Source organism: Argentina silus (genome assembly GCF_951799395.1).
Source record: "Argentina silus genome assembly, chromosome: 13".
In the NCBI taxonomy this organism is placed as follows: domain Eukaryota; kingdom Metazoa; phylum Chordata; class Actinopteri; order Argentiniformes; family Argentinidae; genus Argentina; species Argentina silus.
The window spans coordinates 14987985-15004721 of NC_139667.1; the positions used below are offsets into that span (position 1 = coordinate 14987985).

At 48.1% G+C, this 16737-nt stretch overlaps 1 protein-coding gene across 4 annotated transcripts in view; it reads left to right on the forward strand.

The window, feature by feature from the left end:
- asap2a (ArfGAP with SH3 domain, ankyrin repeat and PH domain 2a) overlaps positions 1–16737 on the forward strand; it is a 57070-nt gene that overhangs the window by 8329 nt on the left and 32004 nt on the right. For all 4 annotated transcript variants that reach the window (XM_083683580.1, XM_083683581.1, XM_083683582.1 and 1 more), the window contains exon 2: positions 12282–12354. In XM_083683580.1, coding sequence (XP_083539706.1) covers positions 12282–12354 — 73 coding nt within the window. The remainder of the gene's footprint in view (positions 1–12281; positions 12355–16737) is intronic.

Genomic DNA, 16737 nt, shown 5'->3' on the forward strand with positions numbered 1-16737 from the left:
TTTGGTCCTCATTTCCCGGCCCCTCCCTCACGCTGAGTTTTCATCAGTCCCCTGCTAATTTAACAAACTTCATTAAGTACTCGCTTAAAAGTCAGTCGTTTTAGAGTCCCTTAAAACGGTGCTATCAGGTCTCAGTCCCCCTTATCCCCTCAGCTAGTTCCGAAGCTCTCTGCTCAGTTTCTTTATGAAAAGGCACTTTGTTGAGGCCTACTATATCTGATTGATACTAAAATGTTCTTGTAGAAATGTTCCTATAGACATAACAGTCCCACATGTTTTTCATCATACAGCCAACACACAGTTTATGGTCCAACTAGACCTTTCATCAAACTTTACAGTTTGTTGACAATGTTTGGAGATGCCAGTTCTGTGGTCGTGAGAGACTTCACTTGGGTCGTCAGATGTACAAAGTGGCCCATGATGCTATAAACCCCCACTGAACAACACAAAGGGAACCGTCTATGGCTTTGAAGTGGTCAATAGCCAGGCAGCGGGTCAGTCAGATGACAAGCTGTTTCTCCAGACACAAATGGGAAAAACTTCCATTGATGTAGCCTAGCCTAGCCAGATAGAGCTACACCAGGGGTAAGGCACTTGTCTGGCTCTCTCTTTCAAACCATGGTTTGTTTTCTTTAGCAGTTTAAGTACCCCAGTTTATGTCTTCACTGGAGTGTGAGTATGTGAGGGCTGGCAGGTGGTGAGTGTTCAGGTCCAAGGGTGTCCTTTGTAGTTCTCACCAAGGAGCAGTAAAACACCAAGCGTCTCAGAGTTCTAACACTACTCAGTTCTGGGCAAAAGAGTTGTTTGAATAACTAGCAATCAGACAGTAAGTTTTACCTCTGCACCAGGTAGTCAGTGTGAAAGAGAATGGGCGCTCATTAACCAACATACAGTACTGTAGACCTTTTGAAGCATTCTCATGTGGAGCTTTTTGCTGTGTTGTCTTGGGCATTTCTGTTGCAGGGTGTGTGTGTGTGTGTGTGTGCGTGTGCACGTTTACGTCAGACTCTCTGGTCAGAAGCTGCAGGGGCTGGTCTCGTGACTCTCATAGAGAGAGAGAGAGAGAGAGAGCGCAGTTTGTTCTCCCCCCGCCATCTCGATGCTCTCTCCTTTCTCCGAAAGGCTTCTTCAAACACTCCTCCAGCCTATAATATGCCCAGTGAGGACGCTGAGTCTTTGAGTTCTCCACACTCCCCCCAGGCTAACTGCATGTGTTACTGTTCTGTGTCAAACACTGGAACCACAGCGTATTAGTGGTCTCCTTAACGGCACACAGGCCTATTCAAATATTTACTTTAGTTGCTCAAAATTGCCAAACTTGTGAATCAAGCACTTGAAACGGTTTTTTGTTTTATTTTTAACCCTGATTTTATACAGTGTATAGGCCTACGGCATATATAGACATAGGCAAGAAGTAAGCCTTTTTTTGTCCCAGTCCCAGTTTGTAGGCCCAGTCCATTCAAGTGACAAATCTATTTTGTGCTCATTCTCATCAATTGTGTTTTCGTGGTAGACAAGCTCAGTTCTATTCTGTCTGACTGTCTTTACCACAGGTCAGCTGCTTCAGTCTCCTGGCCTGCTCTCATGCACTCTCAGGAGTGCTCTTGGACTGTTCAACTACAGATGGAGGGGAAGTGTGTGTGCGTGTGCGTGTGCGTGTGCATGTGTGCATGTGCACGGCCAGTCATATGTTTTAAATGAGTCACAGCTTTCCCACTGGTGTGTCTCCTCCTGAGAGTGCTGTTCAGCTGGTGCCACGTGTCCACTGCTGTAACCTGTACTGTGTCAGCTGCCTACCAGAGCATGAGCATGGGGCCAGACGGCTGCTGCCAGCCTCCTCTGTGGAGAGACCTGGAGAAAGTGTTGTTTGTTAGTCTGAAAGGGAGTGTGTGTGTGTGTGCATGCGTAAGTGGATACACATATTCCATGTTCGATAATGTGCTGTGTGTGTGCGTGTGCATCCATGGTGGTTGGCTCGACTTTCCGATCGTCGTCTCGATCCGCAAGCTCCTAATGTAGACGCAGTGAAGGAGTGGTATGGTGCAGTAGCCGATACCACCTGGTGAGAGCAGTTGTACCAGGGGGTGGGGGGGATAGAACATTCCCATGGCATGAGGGATTTCTCCTGTTTCACACAGACAGAGGTGGTGTCAAATAAAGCATTGCTCCCCTGGCCACACCAGAGTTCCTATTTCTTTTCAGAGTGTTTGTTTGCTTTAACTAGAGCATCTGGTGCCTCAATAACACTTGGATTAGAGTCAGCAACCCTCTCCTCAAATGAATTAGATCATTATATCCCAGACTGCCCCCTCCTTGGCCCAGCTCCAACGCATGTCAGACTGTTCCCTCGTATGACTCTGACAGGGGGGGAGGCGATTGGGGGGAAGGTGTGCGTGTGTGTGTGTGTGTGAGAGAGATAAAGTGACACCAGACGGGAAACAGACGTGTGTCTTCCCATGATCCTCAGCAGTTCAAAGAGGTGTGGCGGCCATGGAGGCTGACTGCACCCAGACTGGGAAAAGCTGCGTAGATGAAAAAGTGCCGACCCCACACAACTGCTTTGTTTTCTCTGAGTGGGAGTCGTGGAGAAGTGTGTGTGTGGAGGGGGGTAGGGGGGTGGCCGGAGGTTAAACAGGGTGGAGTCTCGGCTGCTAGACATGCTGTCATCATTAAATAGTTCTATGAACAATAAGGCAGGGTTGTCCCTGTCACTCCAACATGCAATCATCCAGGAATGTCTTTATTCCCGGGAGCTGGAGATGGAAGGCCTCAGTAGCTAATATAGCCTCTTCGGTCTCCCTTGCCCTCTGTCTGTTCCTACCCTCTCTCTCTCTCTCTCTCTTTCTCTTATTCCAGGTTGTCAACATGTCTATCCTCCATTCCCAACCCAATTCCAACTACATTGACTGTGATTATGACCTCTCACCCAGAGAGATGTTTAAGTGAGGTTTGACAGAGGGGCTCTTTTTCAGTTAGCATGACTGTAGTGGAGCCTAAAAATACATTATTTTCTCATATGGAAATGAGTTTTAACAAATCACACTCTGTTGTTTTTCCAAGACCTTCCCCTCTCTTTCTTTTCACATATCGCAGAAGAAGAAAGGGGCATTGAAATGTTCTCTAAACCCACCAGGACACTGGACAATGGATGTGCTATGAAAAGCTCATGAAATATGAATGACTCCTCCTTGCTAATTCCCCTCCTTGTTTTGGGTTGGGAAGACCTTAGCTAATGCAGGGCAAGTGCTTTAGGTATGAGGCCTGCCAGCCCCAGCCCCAGCCCCAGCTTGCACTAACCCTAACCCCGACGCCGGCCCCAGTACTTACTCTAACCCCAGCCCTGGCCCCAGCCTCAGTCTGAGCTGAGCCCACTTAGCTTAGCCCAGACAGACAGCAGATGTGGGTAGTGTGTTGGACATGGTCAGCCATTCCTGGGCTAATGGATGGTGGGCTGTTGGAACCACAGTCTATGGTTGGAGCTGGCGCTAACTGGTGCATGACCAAGATGGCGGCGCGCATGCATCGCGACGCTCAGTGTCTCTCCAGAGTTTGCGAACTAGTAGTTATTTGCTTGTTTATCTTAAGTATTCTCGCTAAAAACAGTTTAGCGTACATATCGTACAGCCGACAAGAACTTCTGGACATCGGTTCCGGCACTCCAGTCATCTTTATCGACGATATACCCGATATACCCGAGATTAGCAAAACAGCGGGTCCAGCTAACTCCGCTACACCGACCGGAAGAGGCCCCAGACCGGCTCGGAAAAGAAAACACAGGCGAGGGAGCCGAGGTGGGCTGAGAGCTAGGCTAAAGCTAACCCCACACCGACTCTCACTACCTAGCCTTTTCCTTGCTAATGTTCGTTCCCTGGCAAACAAGATGGATGAACTGCGGCTGCGGATCACCACCCACAAATGGATTATGGACTGTAACATCATGGTTTTCACTGAAACCTGGCTCAACAGCGAGGTTCCCGACAACGCTATCGAGCTAGCAGGGCGCTGCGTTCTCCGAGCAGACAGAACAGCAGGCGACTCCGGTAAGACCAGAGGTGGAGGTTTGTGCATTTATGTTAACAAGACGTGGTGCACGGACACTACCATCACCGAGAGTCACTGCTCAGCTAACCTGGAGTTTCTCATGGTTAAGTGTAGACCTTTCTATCTGCCCAGAGAGTTCACGTCTACTGTTATCGCGGCAGCCTATATCCCCCCGGATGCTAATGCTAAGATTGCTATGAAAGAACTGCATGCTGCCATTAGCAAACAACAGACTCTGCATCCCGAGGCAGCCTTCATTGTCGCGGGTGACTTCAATCACTCCAACCTAAAGACTGTACTGCCCAAATTCCACCGAAATGTCTCATGCCCCACCAGAGGAGACAGGACATTGGACCAAGTATACACCAGCATGGCTGAGGCGTACAAAGCCGTTCCCCTCCCCCACCTAGGTCAATCAGACCACCTCTCATTGTTCCTACTGCCCAAGTACTCAGCACTCATCAAACGAGTGAAACCTACAGTGAGGACAGTCAAGGTCTGGCCAGAGGGAGCTGACTCAGCGCTCCAGCAGCGTTTTGGAAACACTGACTGGGGTGTGTTTGCCACTCAGGCCACCCACGACTCCCACACGGACATTGATTCATATGCCTCATCTGTTTTGGACTACATCAATTCCAACATCAGCAGTGTCACCACACTCAAGCGGATCACCACTTTCCCTAATCAGAAGCCATGGATGAACAGTGAGGTCCGACTCCTGCTGAAGGCACGCGACATTGCCTTCAGATCAGGGGATGCTCGGGCCTATAGCTCATCCAGGGCTAATCTGCAGAGGGGCATCAAAAAGGCCAAGCACAACCACAAGCTGAGGATAGAGGATCACTTCAGAAACAACTCTGACCCCCGACGCATGTGGCAGGGCATCCAGGCCATCACAGACTACAAAACAACTAACACCTCACCCCTCTCCGTTGACGCCTCCCTCCCTGATGAGCTGAACCACTTCTACGGCCGCTTTGACAGGGACAACAAGGAGGTGGCCATCAAGGCTGTGCTCCCTGCGGATCACCAGCCCCTCACTCTATCTCCCACCGACGTGTGTGCGGCACTGAGCAGGACTAACGCACGCAAGGCTGCTGGTCCTGATGGGATTCCCGGACGCGTCCTCAGGGCCTGCGCTGTGCAGCTGACTAAGGTTTGGACTGACATATTCAACCTGTCCCTAGCCCAAGCAGCTGTCCCCGCGTGCTTCAAAACCACCTCCATCGTGCCGGTGCCAAAACACTCCACTGCAACGAGCTTAAATGACTTCCGACCAGTGGCACTCACGCCCATCATCATGAAGTGCTTCGAGAGGCTGGTCTTAGCCCAACTCAAGACCTGCCTACCACCCACACTGGACCCCTTTCAATTCGCCTACCGGCAGAACAGGAGTACAGAGGATGCCATTTCGACGGCACTTCACTCCGCCCTGTCCCACCTCGACAAGACTAACTCTTATGTGAGAATGCTGTTTATTGACTTCAGCTCAGCATTCAACACCATCATCCCCTCCAAACTGATCTCCAAACTCAGGCAACTGGGCATCAACCCCTCCCTCTGCAACTGGATTCTAGACTTCCTGACCAACAGGCCGCAGTCTGTTAGGCTTCACAACCACACCTCCTCAACCCTCATCCTGAACACCGGCGTTCCACAAGGCTGTGTGCTGAGCCCCCTCCTTTACTCCCTCTTCACCTACGACTGCACACCTGTACATGGCTCAAACACCATTGTTAAGTTTGCAGACGACACAACGGTGATCGGTCTCATCAGCAACAACGATGAGTCGGCCTACAGGGAGGAGGTACAGCACCTAACAGTGTGGTGCAACGACAATAACCTGGCTCTCAACACCAAGAAGACCAAAGAACTCATTGTGGACTTCAGGAAGTCTAAAGCTGGCGCACACACCCCCATCCTCATCAACGAGACTGAGGTGGAGCGAGTCACCAGCTTCAAGTTTCTGGGTGTCCACATCTCTGAGGACCTCTCCTGGACCCTCAACACCTCCACCCTGATAAAGAAGGCTCACCAGCGTCTCTTCTTCCTGAGGAGACTAAAGAAGGTCCATCTGTCTCCTCAGATCCTGGTGAATTTCTACCACTGCACCATCGAGAGTATCCTTACCTACTGTGTCACAGTATGGTATGGCAACTGCTCGGCATCGGACCGGAAAGCACTGCAGAGGGTGGTGAAAACTGCCCAACGCATCACCGGTTCCTCACTCCCCTCCATCGAGGCTGTCCAGGGCAAACGATGCTTGCGTAAGGCACGCAGCATCGTCAAGGACATCTCTCACCCCAACCATAGACTTTTCACCCCACTCCCCTCCGGGAGGCGCTACAGGTCTCTCCGCACCCGAACCAGTAGGTTCAGAGGCAGCTTCTTCCCTGCGGCTGTCACCCTACTGAACTCGAACACTGCACCGACCTGACAACCTACTACCCCTGCAACCCCCCCCCCCCCCCCCCCCCCGGACAATTGCACTATTGCACTATTACTCCCCTCCCCTCCCCTGCTCTTACTCATACCACTGCTCTTCTGTACATACCTGTCCATACTGTTCATACTGCACATAATGCACATATCCTTATATTTTCTTTAATACTACTGCACATACTGTACATACCTGTTTATACTGTTTATACGGCATTCCATATTCATATTTATATTTATTCTGCTATCTACCTCATGCTACTGTTAATACATATATACTGCTAGACTGCATTACCCATACAGCTCATATGCTGCTACACTGTTCATACTGTAACTATTTATTCTGCTATAATGCTACTGTACTCATATACTGCTATACTGCACTGCTATATTATACTGCACTACTACTGATCATATATTGCACTACCTGCAAACACTGTTCATTGCACTTTCTGCTATTTTGCACTTCTGGTTAGACGCTAACTGCATTTCGTTGTCTCTGTACTTGTACTCTGCACAATGACAATAAAGTTGAATCTAATCTAATCTAATCTAGTGGAGACAGCCGTGGCGGAAGTGGTATGGTAGCACGGCCAGAGAGGATGTGAGAGTGTGGTCAGGGAAAATGGGTTTCCAATATGGTTTAGGCTGCTTGTAAATCCTTAGAATAAGATTGGTTGTTTTTGGGGTATGTTCTAAAAGCCAGTATATCATGTAAAGACTTGCCAGTAGGGTTGATGTAATCTCCAATCTCTAATTCTGTGCATTGGCTCAAACTGTCTGGTAAAATGATCTCAGTATTACCACTGAAAGCTCATATTTAAAGTCATCTTTGAAGAAAAAAACGAATGGAATTCCACCCACGAAACACACATTTTTTCAGGGGTTTCTAGGCTTGCAGCATCTGGCTGCCATGCTTTAGTGTAGGCGACATGCTTTTCTGTGTTGGTCATCTGACACCCAGCTTGCTGCTTGCTGCTTCCTGTAAATGTGGATCTCAATCCATTCCGTCTCTGTTAGAGTAGGTCTACAGTATCTAAATTGATGAGGAGCTTTGAAACCCTAGCCCTCTCTTTCGCCCTCTGTCCCAGGAAGTATAGAGTGTCGACATCACCCTGGTGATGACCCTACGCACCCAATAGTGTAACAGTCTCCAGATTGGACAGAGCCAGATGGTGCCTGCCTGGTGATGTCATGCATTAAGACTCTCATTATTGTTGCCCTCAGTGCCAGCAGACTGCCAGGGATCTGACAACGTCACCTTGTAGTTTTTATGTTGATCCACTGCTAAAAACATGCTGAGTTGGTGTAAAATTGTATTTTTTTTTTTTTACGGTTGAGCGGGTTCTTATCCATTTATTTAATGTGTTGTTCAGGGGTAGCTGGTGTGTAAGGATACTACTTTTGATCATATCTTTCTAAGATGCAGTGGCCAGAGGTGGAAAAATCCCCTCTTGTTCTCTGTTGGTTAAAAGCCTCTAATATTAGAATGACTGCTTCAAACTCTAAGGCGCACAAAAGGGTGGCCTCGTTTTTGGTGAACAGTCAGTTGTTGAGCCCTCAATGCCTCGGTGAGAGTGAAAAGACGTGGTTGTGTGTCTATGTGTCTGTGTGTGTGTGTGGGGGGGGGGGGGTGGACTGTGTGTGTGTTTGGGACTGTGTGTGTGTGTTTGGGAGTGTGTGTTTGAGACTGTGTGTGTGTTTGGGATGAGAGAGAGAGTGATTGAGGGCTGGGCTTGGTTTATAGCCCCGTCTGTCGCGCAGTTCCCTGACAGAGCACTCTCTGGAGATTGAAAGTGTCCACTGAGGCGTGATGCTGGTTGATGGGCTGTGTTGTGCGTGTGCGTGCGTGTGGAGGTATTCTGCATGGACTTTGGGTCAATCACAGCTCTGTTGACCATGTAATTTCAGCGAGGGAGATTGATTTGAGAATCTGGGTGATTTAGCAAGTGTGCTAACTGTAGATGTTGACGGTCGATTAACAATGTAATTGCGTTGTCAGCAAACTGTCCTTGATACTTCAGCTTCAATATAGCGAACTTGACTTGTTATAAGACGTGGGTTAGTGAATTATTATCAGGATCATAAAAAAACAGACTAATCTTTGAACGTCTTTGAATAAACTGAATACACTTGTCATTCCTTCAAAGTCTTCAAAGATCCCTTGATCATACATTGCATTTCTTGAAAGCTTTATTGAGGTTTCAAACATCCCTTTGATATTCATTGTAGAACATGTATGAGCCAACAGCACAACGAATAATAGCAATACCACAATCTTATCAAAGGCCATTCGTTCTGTGGATATAGTTATTGCTGTATCGAGACTGGTGAGAAAGCAGACGTTTTATACAGTGCATCTGATTTAATGTGAGAGAACACCTTTATCTCTAACATACCGTTGGCTTGGCTGCCCTCTGTGAAAACATGTGGCCTTTGCCAAAAGCAGCATGTTCACAGAACGTTATAAATCGTCTTTCCATTTGGCTTATCCCTTCCGAGGAAGCCAGTAATGTTCTCGCCAGAGAGAACAGCTGTTCTTACCAGTCTTTTGGATTTGAACCCATAGCTGACACCACAGTCACTTTAGTCTGTACATTAGTATTTTTTTATTTAACCATTTATTTACCCAGGTTAGTCTCATTGGGATCAAATCTCTTTTTCAAGGTCTTATGACCTTGCCCAACATTTATCAGACTTTGTACGCTCTAGTTGCCTAGTAACATCTTGTTGTAGGGTCTTGTATGGTTAAGTCTTTAATGGGTGCTCCCTCTCTGGGTTAAGTACAATTCCAACCTCCGGCAACTATGTCTATTCATTGAACACTGTTTGACATCACAGCTACGGGGCAAAGCACAGACCCTACTAATTCCATTTGAAACTTTCAGCCATTCCTACATTATAGTCATTGTGTCAGAAGTGATAAAGAACTGCCCTTATTGAAGTACTGAAGCTGAAAAGTAATATTCCTGATTTATGGAAAGCTATTTAGAGGCGTTTGTCCTTCCACACGTCAGCAGTTCATAACACTGTCCGTCACTGCCTCAAGGTATCATCCTCAAGGAGAGAGAAGAAAAGAATGTAGAACTGGAAATCAATGGAGATGAGAGATGCTTCTAGTTGGTATAGTCAATAGCTTACACTTATTGTAGCATGTCAGCAGAAAGGCTTTTAACGGGCATTTCTACTAAGTACCCTCTCGAGTTCTCCCGTCCAGAAGAGCACTAGAGGCCCAAGGTGATATTGGACGGAGTAAGAAAACACATTCTCCTCTTTCCCACTCCAGGACAGCTTGGGTTACACGTTAAAAGGAGAGACGGAGAGATCTTGGTACTGTTGTTCTAGAAGGGAATGGGATTTATCTCCCCAGTTTCCCAATGTGTATGCCTTAATAATGCCTCCATTGTAGTTGGAAACCAGAGTTCTGTTATGTGTGGGTGGGGTCTGGACTTTCTGTTTTGGTTCATGAATCCAGACAGTGTCTATGGAGCCCATGAGATTGTGTGTATGTATGATGAGTCATACTGTACAGTAGGATAGTGAATGGGCAGCTCTCCTTGACGAAATCAGAGCAGTCTTTTTGCTACCTGGTTAGCTAGAGAACACAGTGAATGGTTTGTGTTGAATGGTTTCTGCATGAAGCCTCTGCTGTGACTCAGTGACATTGGGAGACAGGGAGCTGTGAGTGGGAGTATCCAGGAGTAGAACTTGTTGGAGTCTGCGCTCATGATGAGTAATTATGTTTGAGACAGTTTTGCTTTTGTGTTTGTTTTTTTTCACCTCCCTTTCTCTCTTGTTCAGAGGAGACTGGTGGACTAGTTGTCAGGATCAGCATGACTATTTGATGAGTGTGTATGGGGCATGGCTTTCTAGGTCATTTACAGAGAGAGAGGTCGATGGGAATGCAGGAGGGCGGAACTAGAGGGATGGGGAGGGAACGGGAATGAGGTCTCATACAAGGCCCATTGGCTGCCTCTCAGAGGTCAAGTTCAGGTCAGTCGCAGTCCCTCATTAGCATTCCTAGAGAGAGGAGCTGTCCTGTGTCCTCAGAGTCAGACGCCCGCTGTCATTTGTGTGTCAAAATTGTTTGGTTAATCTTCTTTCTCTTTACAAGTTGTATATTTGACGATATAAGAGTTGAATGTATAGGTCAGTGGCCAATACGTTTCAAGTATATTTGTTTAAAAGAGTTTAAAAGTGTGTTTCACACAGGGTTTCACAACACACTTCACATTTAGATAAAAACACACCCACTTACTCTTATACAAATAGGTATGGGTGATGACATCTTTGTATGCTGTATATGCCTCTTTCTCATGATGGGTTATCTGTGCTGAATCAGTGTAGATGGACACCTTACACCCGCCTAGTCTGTGTCAGGGAGAGGCCAGGCCACCCCGGTCCTGATAAACATGAATAAGCACATTGTCGGCTCCCCACAGCTCTATCGCCCACTCTGTGAAATATAATACCAGACAAAAACAGAGCTCAGAGCGGTTCTTACAGCAAGCTACTGAATGGCACGCCTAGGGAGGGAAACATCACAGAGCCAGTTTCAATATAACATGGATTTAGATACTCTAAGTCTTGGCAACTGGTGTGAGTGTGTGAGTGTGTGTGCGTGTGCGTTGAAAGTGAATGGAGGCCCTGTTGCCTAGTGTTGGTTTCAGACTCTGAGTCAGTCAGAGTGGGGGGGGATGTGATCTGTTGTAGGCAGGCAGGGAGATTTGGGAACAAGAGCAGAGTGGCGCCGGGTGGGTGGACCTACTTATTGGAATATGAAACCTATTTCCCAAATCCCCAGAGATCCTCCTCATCAGTCGGCTGGTACAGTGGAGCATTGTCTCAGCTGGGCTGGAGTCAGCGTGTTTACGTGTGTACGTAGGCATGACTTTGTGGGCGAATGTGCGTATAGATGAGCATGCGTGCGCACATGCGTGTATGCATGGATATACGTATATATGTTAGTGTGCTTGCATGCATGCATGCATAGGTGCTCGTGTGCATCTGTGTGAGTGCATACACCTCATGTAGGAGGAGCTCTATGTGAGACAGCAGCATATTGAGCGGTGTCCTCAAAGTGCATCAACATCACCCTGAGTTACCATCTCAGCTGCTCCTCCGGCTCAGTTTATGTGAAACAGGCCTCCTACTGTTTGCAGGGATGGATGGATGCCTTCTGTCCCCCGACAGACTGGGGAGGGTGGTGTCTGTCTATTTATAGCATCACCCTGAATAATGGATCACCTGCAGACAGAATGGAAGCTGCCTTATCAGAGGCGCACACACACACACGCACACATACACACACACACGCACATGCACACAAACACGCACGCACACACACACACACACAGATGTGTACACACCCTGCTACCCACGGACGCATGTGTACACACACTCATACACACACACACACACTCACACACACCAGCGGCCCACGGCACCAGATGACCGCTACCAGTGCCAGGGATGAGAGAACCCTCTGTCTCTCAGACAAAAAAGTTTGAGGACACAAAAGTAGCTCAGAGACAATGACTGCTCTGGTCCAACGTTAACCTTGGAAACAAATCAGACATTTTAAATTGGCGTTTCACAATGAAAGCTATTTTGCACGTATGGGTTTCATTGTGAATGATTTTGAACTGGCAATAATGAAACTTCCTTCCTCTCTCTCCGGTCCCCCCTCCCTTTCTCTCTTCCTCCCTCCCCTCTCTCTCTCTCTCTCTCTCTCTCTCTCTCTCTCTCTCTCTCTCTCTCTCTCTCTCTCTCTCTCTCTCTCTCTCTCTCTCCCCCCGCAGGCTTTGGATGTGGACCGCAGTGTGCTGTACAAGATGAAGAAGTCTGTGAAGGCCATCTACACCTCCGGTCTGGGTGAGTCAGATAAACTATAGTCTCGCTTGGCCAGGCACAGCCAGTACAGTACATCTCACTTTCTTAGAGAGGCTTAGAGAGGTCAGGAAAGGCGAACGCCACATCTGCTCTCTGGAGAGCCGGAATGGAGGGATGGACGGGAGCAGGAATGGAGGGATGGACGGGAGCAGGAATGGAGGGATGGACGGGAGCAGGAATGGAGGGATGGACAGGAGCAGGAATGGAGGGATGGACAGGAGCAGGGATGGACAGGAGCAGGGATGGACAGGAGCAGGAATGGAGGGATGGACAGGAGCAGGAATAAAGAGATGGAGGAGAGTAGGAATGGAGCGATGAAGGAGAGCAGGAATAGAGGGATGGATGGAGAGCAGGAATAGAGGGATGGATGGAGAGCAGGAATTAGAGGGGTAGATGGGGAGATGTGGGGGCTCCTGTCCTGTGTGTGTACTGTATGTGCATGCATGCATGTAGAGTGCTATGCAGCTCATCACCATGCTCACCGTGGCAGGCTGTGACAGTGTGGGGGGGTTTCCAGCGCCTTGTGTATGGGCTGTATGACAGAACCCTGCTGAGAGGGTCCCTCTCTCTCTGCCTCTCTCTCTCTCTCTCTCTCTCTTTCTGCCCCCCTGCCCCTCTCTCTTTTCTTTCCTTGAGCTTGTCTTTTTTGGGAACAGTGCTCCCACTATTCAAGGGGACAGCTGTCTGATCCAGACCCCCTAGAGGAACAGCTGTGGCAGGGCACACCCTTTGTATGTGTGTGCGCGTGCGCGTGAGGGTTAGAGTGTTCTGCTCTCCCCGCTACAGTCTGTTCTAATGAACTTCCCAGCAGCGACTCCATCTCCTTCCTTTCTTCCTGATTGCCAGAAATAGTGCCTCTGTGCCATAACACAATAAAAAAGAGTGTGTGTGTGTGTATGTGTGTATGTGTATGTGTGAGTGTGAGAGGGAGGGATAGAGAGAGAGAGAGAGGGAGACAAAACACTGTGTGTGTGTGTGTGTGTGTGTGTGTGTGTGATTCTGGGAGTTTTTTGTGTGTGTTTTGCCCGCAACATAAATACCAGCCTTGTGTACAAAAGATCAAATTTGAATTTTACTGGTCGCTCCCTGGCAACACCTGCGTAATATCAGCATGGTCATTGTCAGTTAAAGTGTTTTCATAATGGACAGAATGTATGGTGCAGGCTCAATCCTTTAAAAAACAAGTGGCTTAAACCCTTTAAAACCACATTAAGCTTTTAAGTACTCCCCTTAAAGTCCCACATAAGTCATTTTGAAATGTTTTAGCTGATATGTGACAAGTGGGACATGGTTAGCCTGTTTGTAAAGTTAGCATCCAGAGTCTTTTTTGCGACCTAGTCAAACAACCTTTTGACACATTTTATTGAGAATTGCTCCTAGCTATATCTTAAGTTACTTTACCAAATAGCTCTGTGAATGACTAACATCACTACTTGGTGCTTCCGTTCTTTGAGTCTTCAACTCCAGACCATGGGTTTAACAAGTATGCATATTTAAGTCCTTGTCAGATGGTTTGAGTAACCCTGTCATGGGCGCGTACATTCAGTTAGCATCAACCTTCCTGAGTTCAGGAGCTTTGTGATTGTACTATAGCCAGTCCAGGTCATCATTACCCTTCTGAAAATAACCTGACTTATTACTCCTTTGGTTTAATTATCGCTGCGACAGAGTTTGACGTTAGAGGCTACAGAAACCAGACAGGCCAGGTAGCAAATCTCAGCGTGGTGACACAAGAACATAAACACACATCAAACTCCTCCAGGGTGTATAGTCTGTACTGAACGCTCCCAGCACCACTCTAGTACTGGGCCACCTCAGGCCTGCAGACGACAGGGTATCAGCCCATCCAGGCTACATCTCTGTCCACTCATCTAAGCTGTCAGGGTACAGCAGGGGGAGGCTGGTGGAGGTAGGAATTGTAGGACATGCTCATTGTTGTGAACGGAATGAGGAATGGTATCAAACACGTGTTTAATTCAGTTAATTTAAAGTAGTTGATCTTTGAGTTCTTGTTTGAAATGTCCTTGGTACAAATGGGGAGAGATTTTGTGATTTCAAAGTAAAGCCAGTCACATGAGAATGCAATCAGAATTTCTAATAGAAACATTGGCCGCGCTCTGCCCTTGAAGTTCCACTATCGGTGGTCTATCACTTTGTGTTTGTAGTCAGTGAAAACACATATAGGGTCACCTTTGCTTATCTGTAGATGTTCTTGTAAGCTGTCTTTTTTTACTTTGATCAGTGTGGAACACAATCCGCAAAGCCTCCTATTGGCAGGATTAAGCCTCTGTCTATATTTTCCCTTCAAACAAAGGCAAAACCCTCCGGGCTGAAGCACAACTCCATCCTATACTCCTAATCTACTATCTCAGCATCATAATTAGCACTGGTGTTGGTGTTCGCATCATTATCAATGAGAGTTGGTGTTAGCATCATTAGCACTAGTGTTGGTATCTGGTTATGTGTGGGCCTGCTGGGCCAGCCCTGTGGTATTCTGTGGGCCTTCTGGGCCGGCCCTGTGGTAATCTGTGTGGGCCTACTGGGCCGGCCCTGTGAACAGTTCCACTGGCAGTCCTCATGCCACAGCCAAGCTGTCTTGATGAGAGATGTGGGCAACTCACTGCATAATTCAACAGGCCTGAGACATCGCTTTCCAAGACACTCTCTCTCCCTCCCTCCCTCCCTCCCTCTCTCCCTCCTCTGGTGGAATATGCAGCTCTCTGACAGTTGGTGTGAGAAGAGAACACATACAGTATCTCTCTTTGTAATCTGTGTTTCTGCTCACAGCTCTGACAACCCCTACTGCCTACACCCACATCTAATTGTATTATTCCATAAACACTCCTCATGTCTGGAAGACTCTGGATGGGTTAGGGTTAGGGTTAGCAGGGGTTGGTGTATGGACCTTTAAGCCGTCAAGTCTCTCCAGCAACACTAACTAGCCACACAATCATTCCTTCTCCTCTTCTCCTCCATGCCCTCCATGCCCTCCATCTCTCACCCCTCTCTCTCTCTCTTTCTTTCACCTCAACCTCTTTTCCCCTCTCCTCTCTGTCTCTCCCTCCGCTTGTGTCCTAAAGAGGTAAAAAAAAAAAAAAGGCTGTTACCTGCTGGGCTGTCAGAAGGGGTGAGCTTGCGTTTCTCTGAATGCAGTCACCATCCTGCGGTGTCTGTCTCGTCACTCGTCAGCTGAGCAGCGCCGTGGCCTGTCCTGGTTCTGACCAGCCAGCACTCCCGTCTGTCACAGTGACAGTGGAGCCCAGGAGAACCGCTAGAGCCACAGCTAAACAAGCCTCTCTCACTGTCAACACTGACATCCATAGAAATACACAGTATATCGAACCCTAACGCTAACCCACCCCCCACACCCAGTAGAGAGCTGGAAAAAAACATTGTGCTCATTTTTAGGCAACCCATTCTAGTCCGAATGTTTCAAAGGTCTTTCTGTGTGAGTGTTTCTTCTTCTATCGTATATGCACCCAAACAGAGATGAGACAAGCCCGTCCTTTGTTGTTCTGCGGCTGGGCTTTGGTCAGACGGGGCTGTTGGTGTTAGCTGTGTGCGCCACTGCGCAGGGACTAGTTGACCTCTGTGTTTTCTATGTGAGCTGCAGTTTTATCTGTTATGCTGAGCCCACGGTTCACATTCCATTACAGTGTGCATATCAGCATAAGCATTCACATATTGTATGAATTTGCATGCGCACATGCTGAATGCACATGCTCGCTCGCTCGCACACACACACACACACACACACACACACACACACACACACACACAGACATGAGGAGCTGTTATGTTGTTCCCCTGCATCTGCTGTGGATTTTTCCATCTCAAGTCATTGTCATTTTTCCAGCACACGCACACACGCACGCACACACGCACACACACATTCTCATAAGCACTAATGTAATTACCCTGTGGATGGATGTCTGCACTGCAGAGAGAGAGGGGGGGGAGACCACAGAGAGCTACAGGGATCAAGCTTCACTGAGTCGTATTTTACCCGTCTCTCATTGATGTGGCCTCCCTTAACGACGCCCCGCTATCCCTCCTCCAATGGTGTGTCCTCTGGGTCAACCTTTATAGCCCCGACATGTTGTTAAACGCATGTTAACTCCTGCGGTATTTACCGTCCACGGAGAGCGGCCGCGGTTGGAAATCGATAGGAATGATGTCGCCATAGACTCTGTCGGCATGCTCACTCTTGATTGAACCCCCCTGGATTTCACTTCCCAGCAGTGTGTGGGAGAGAGTGACCTGAGGGAGAGAGTGACCTGAGGGAGAGAGTGACCTGAGGGAGAGAGTGAGCTGTGGGAGAGAGTGAGCCGTGGGAGAGAGTGACCTGAGGGAGAGAGTGAGCCA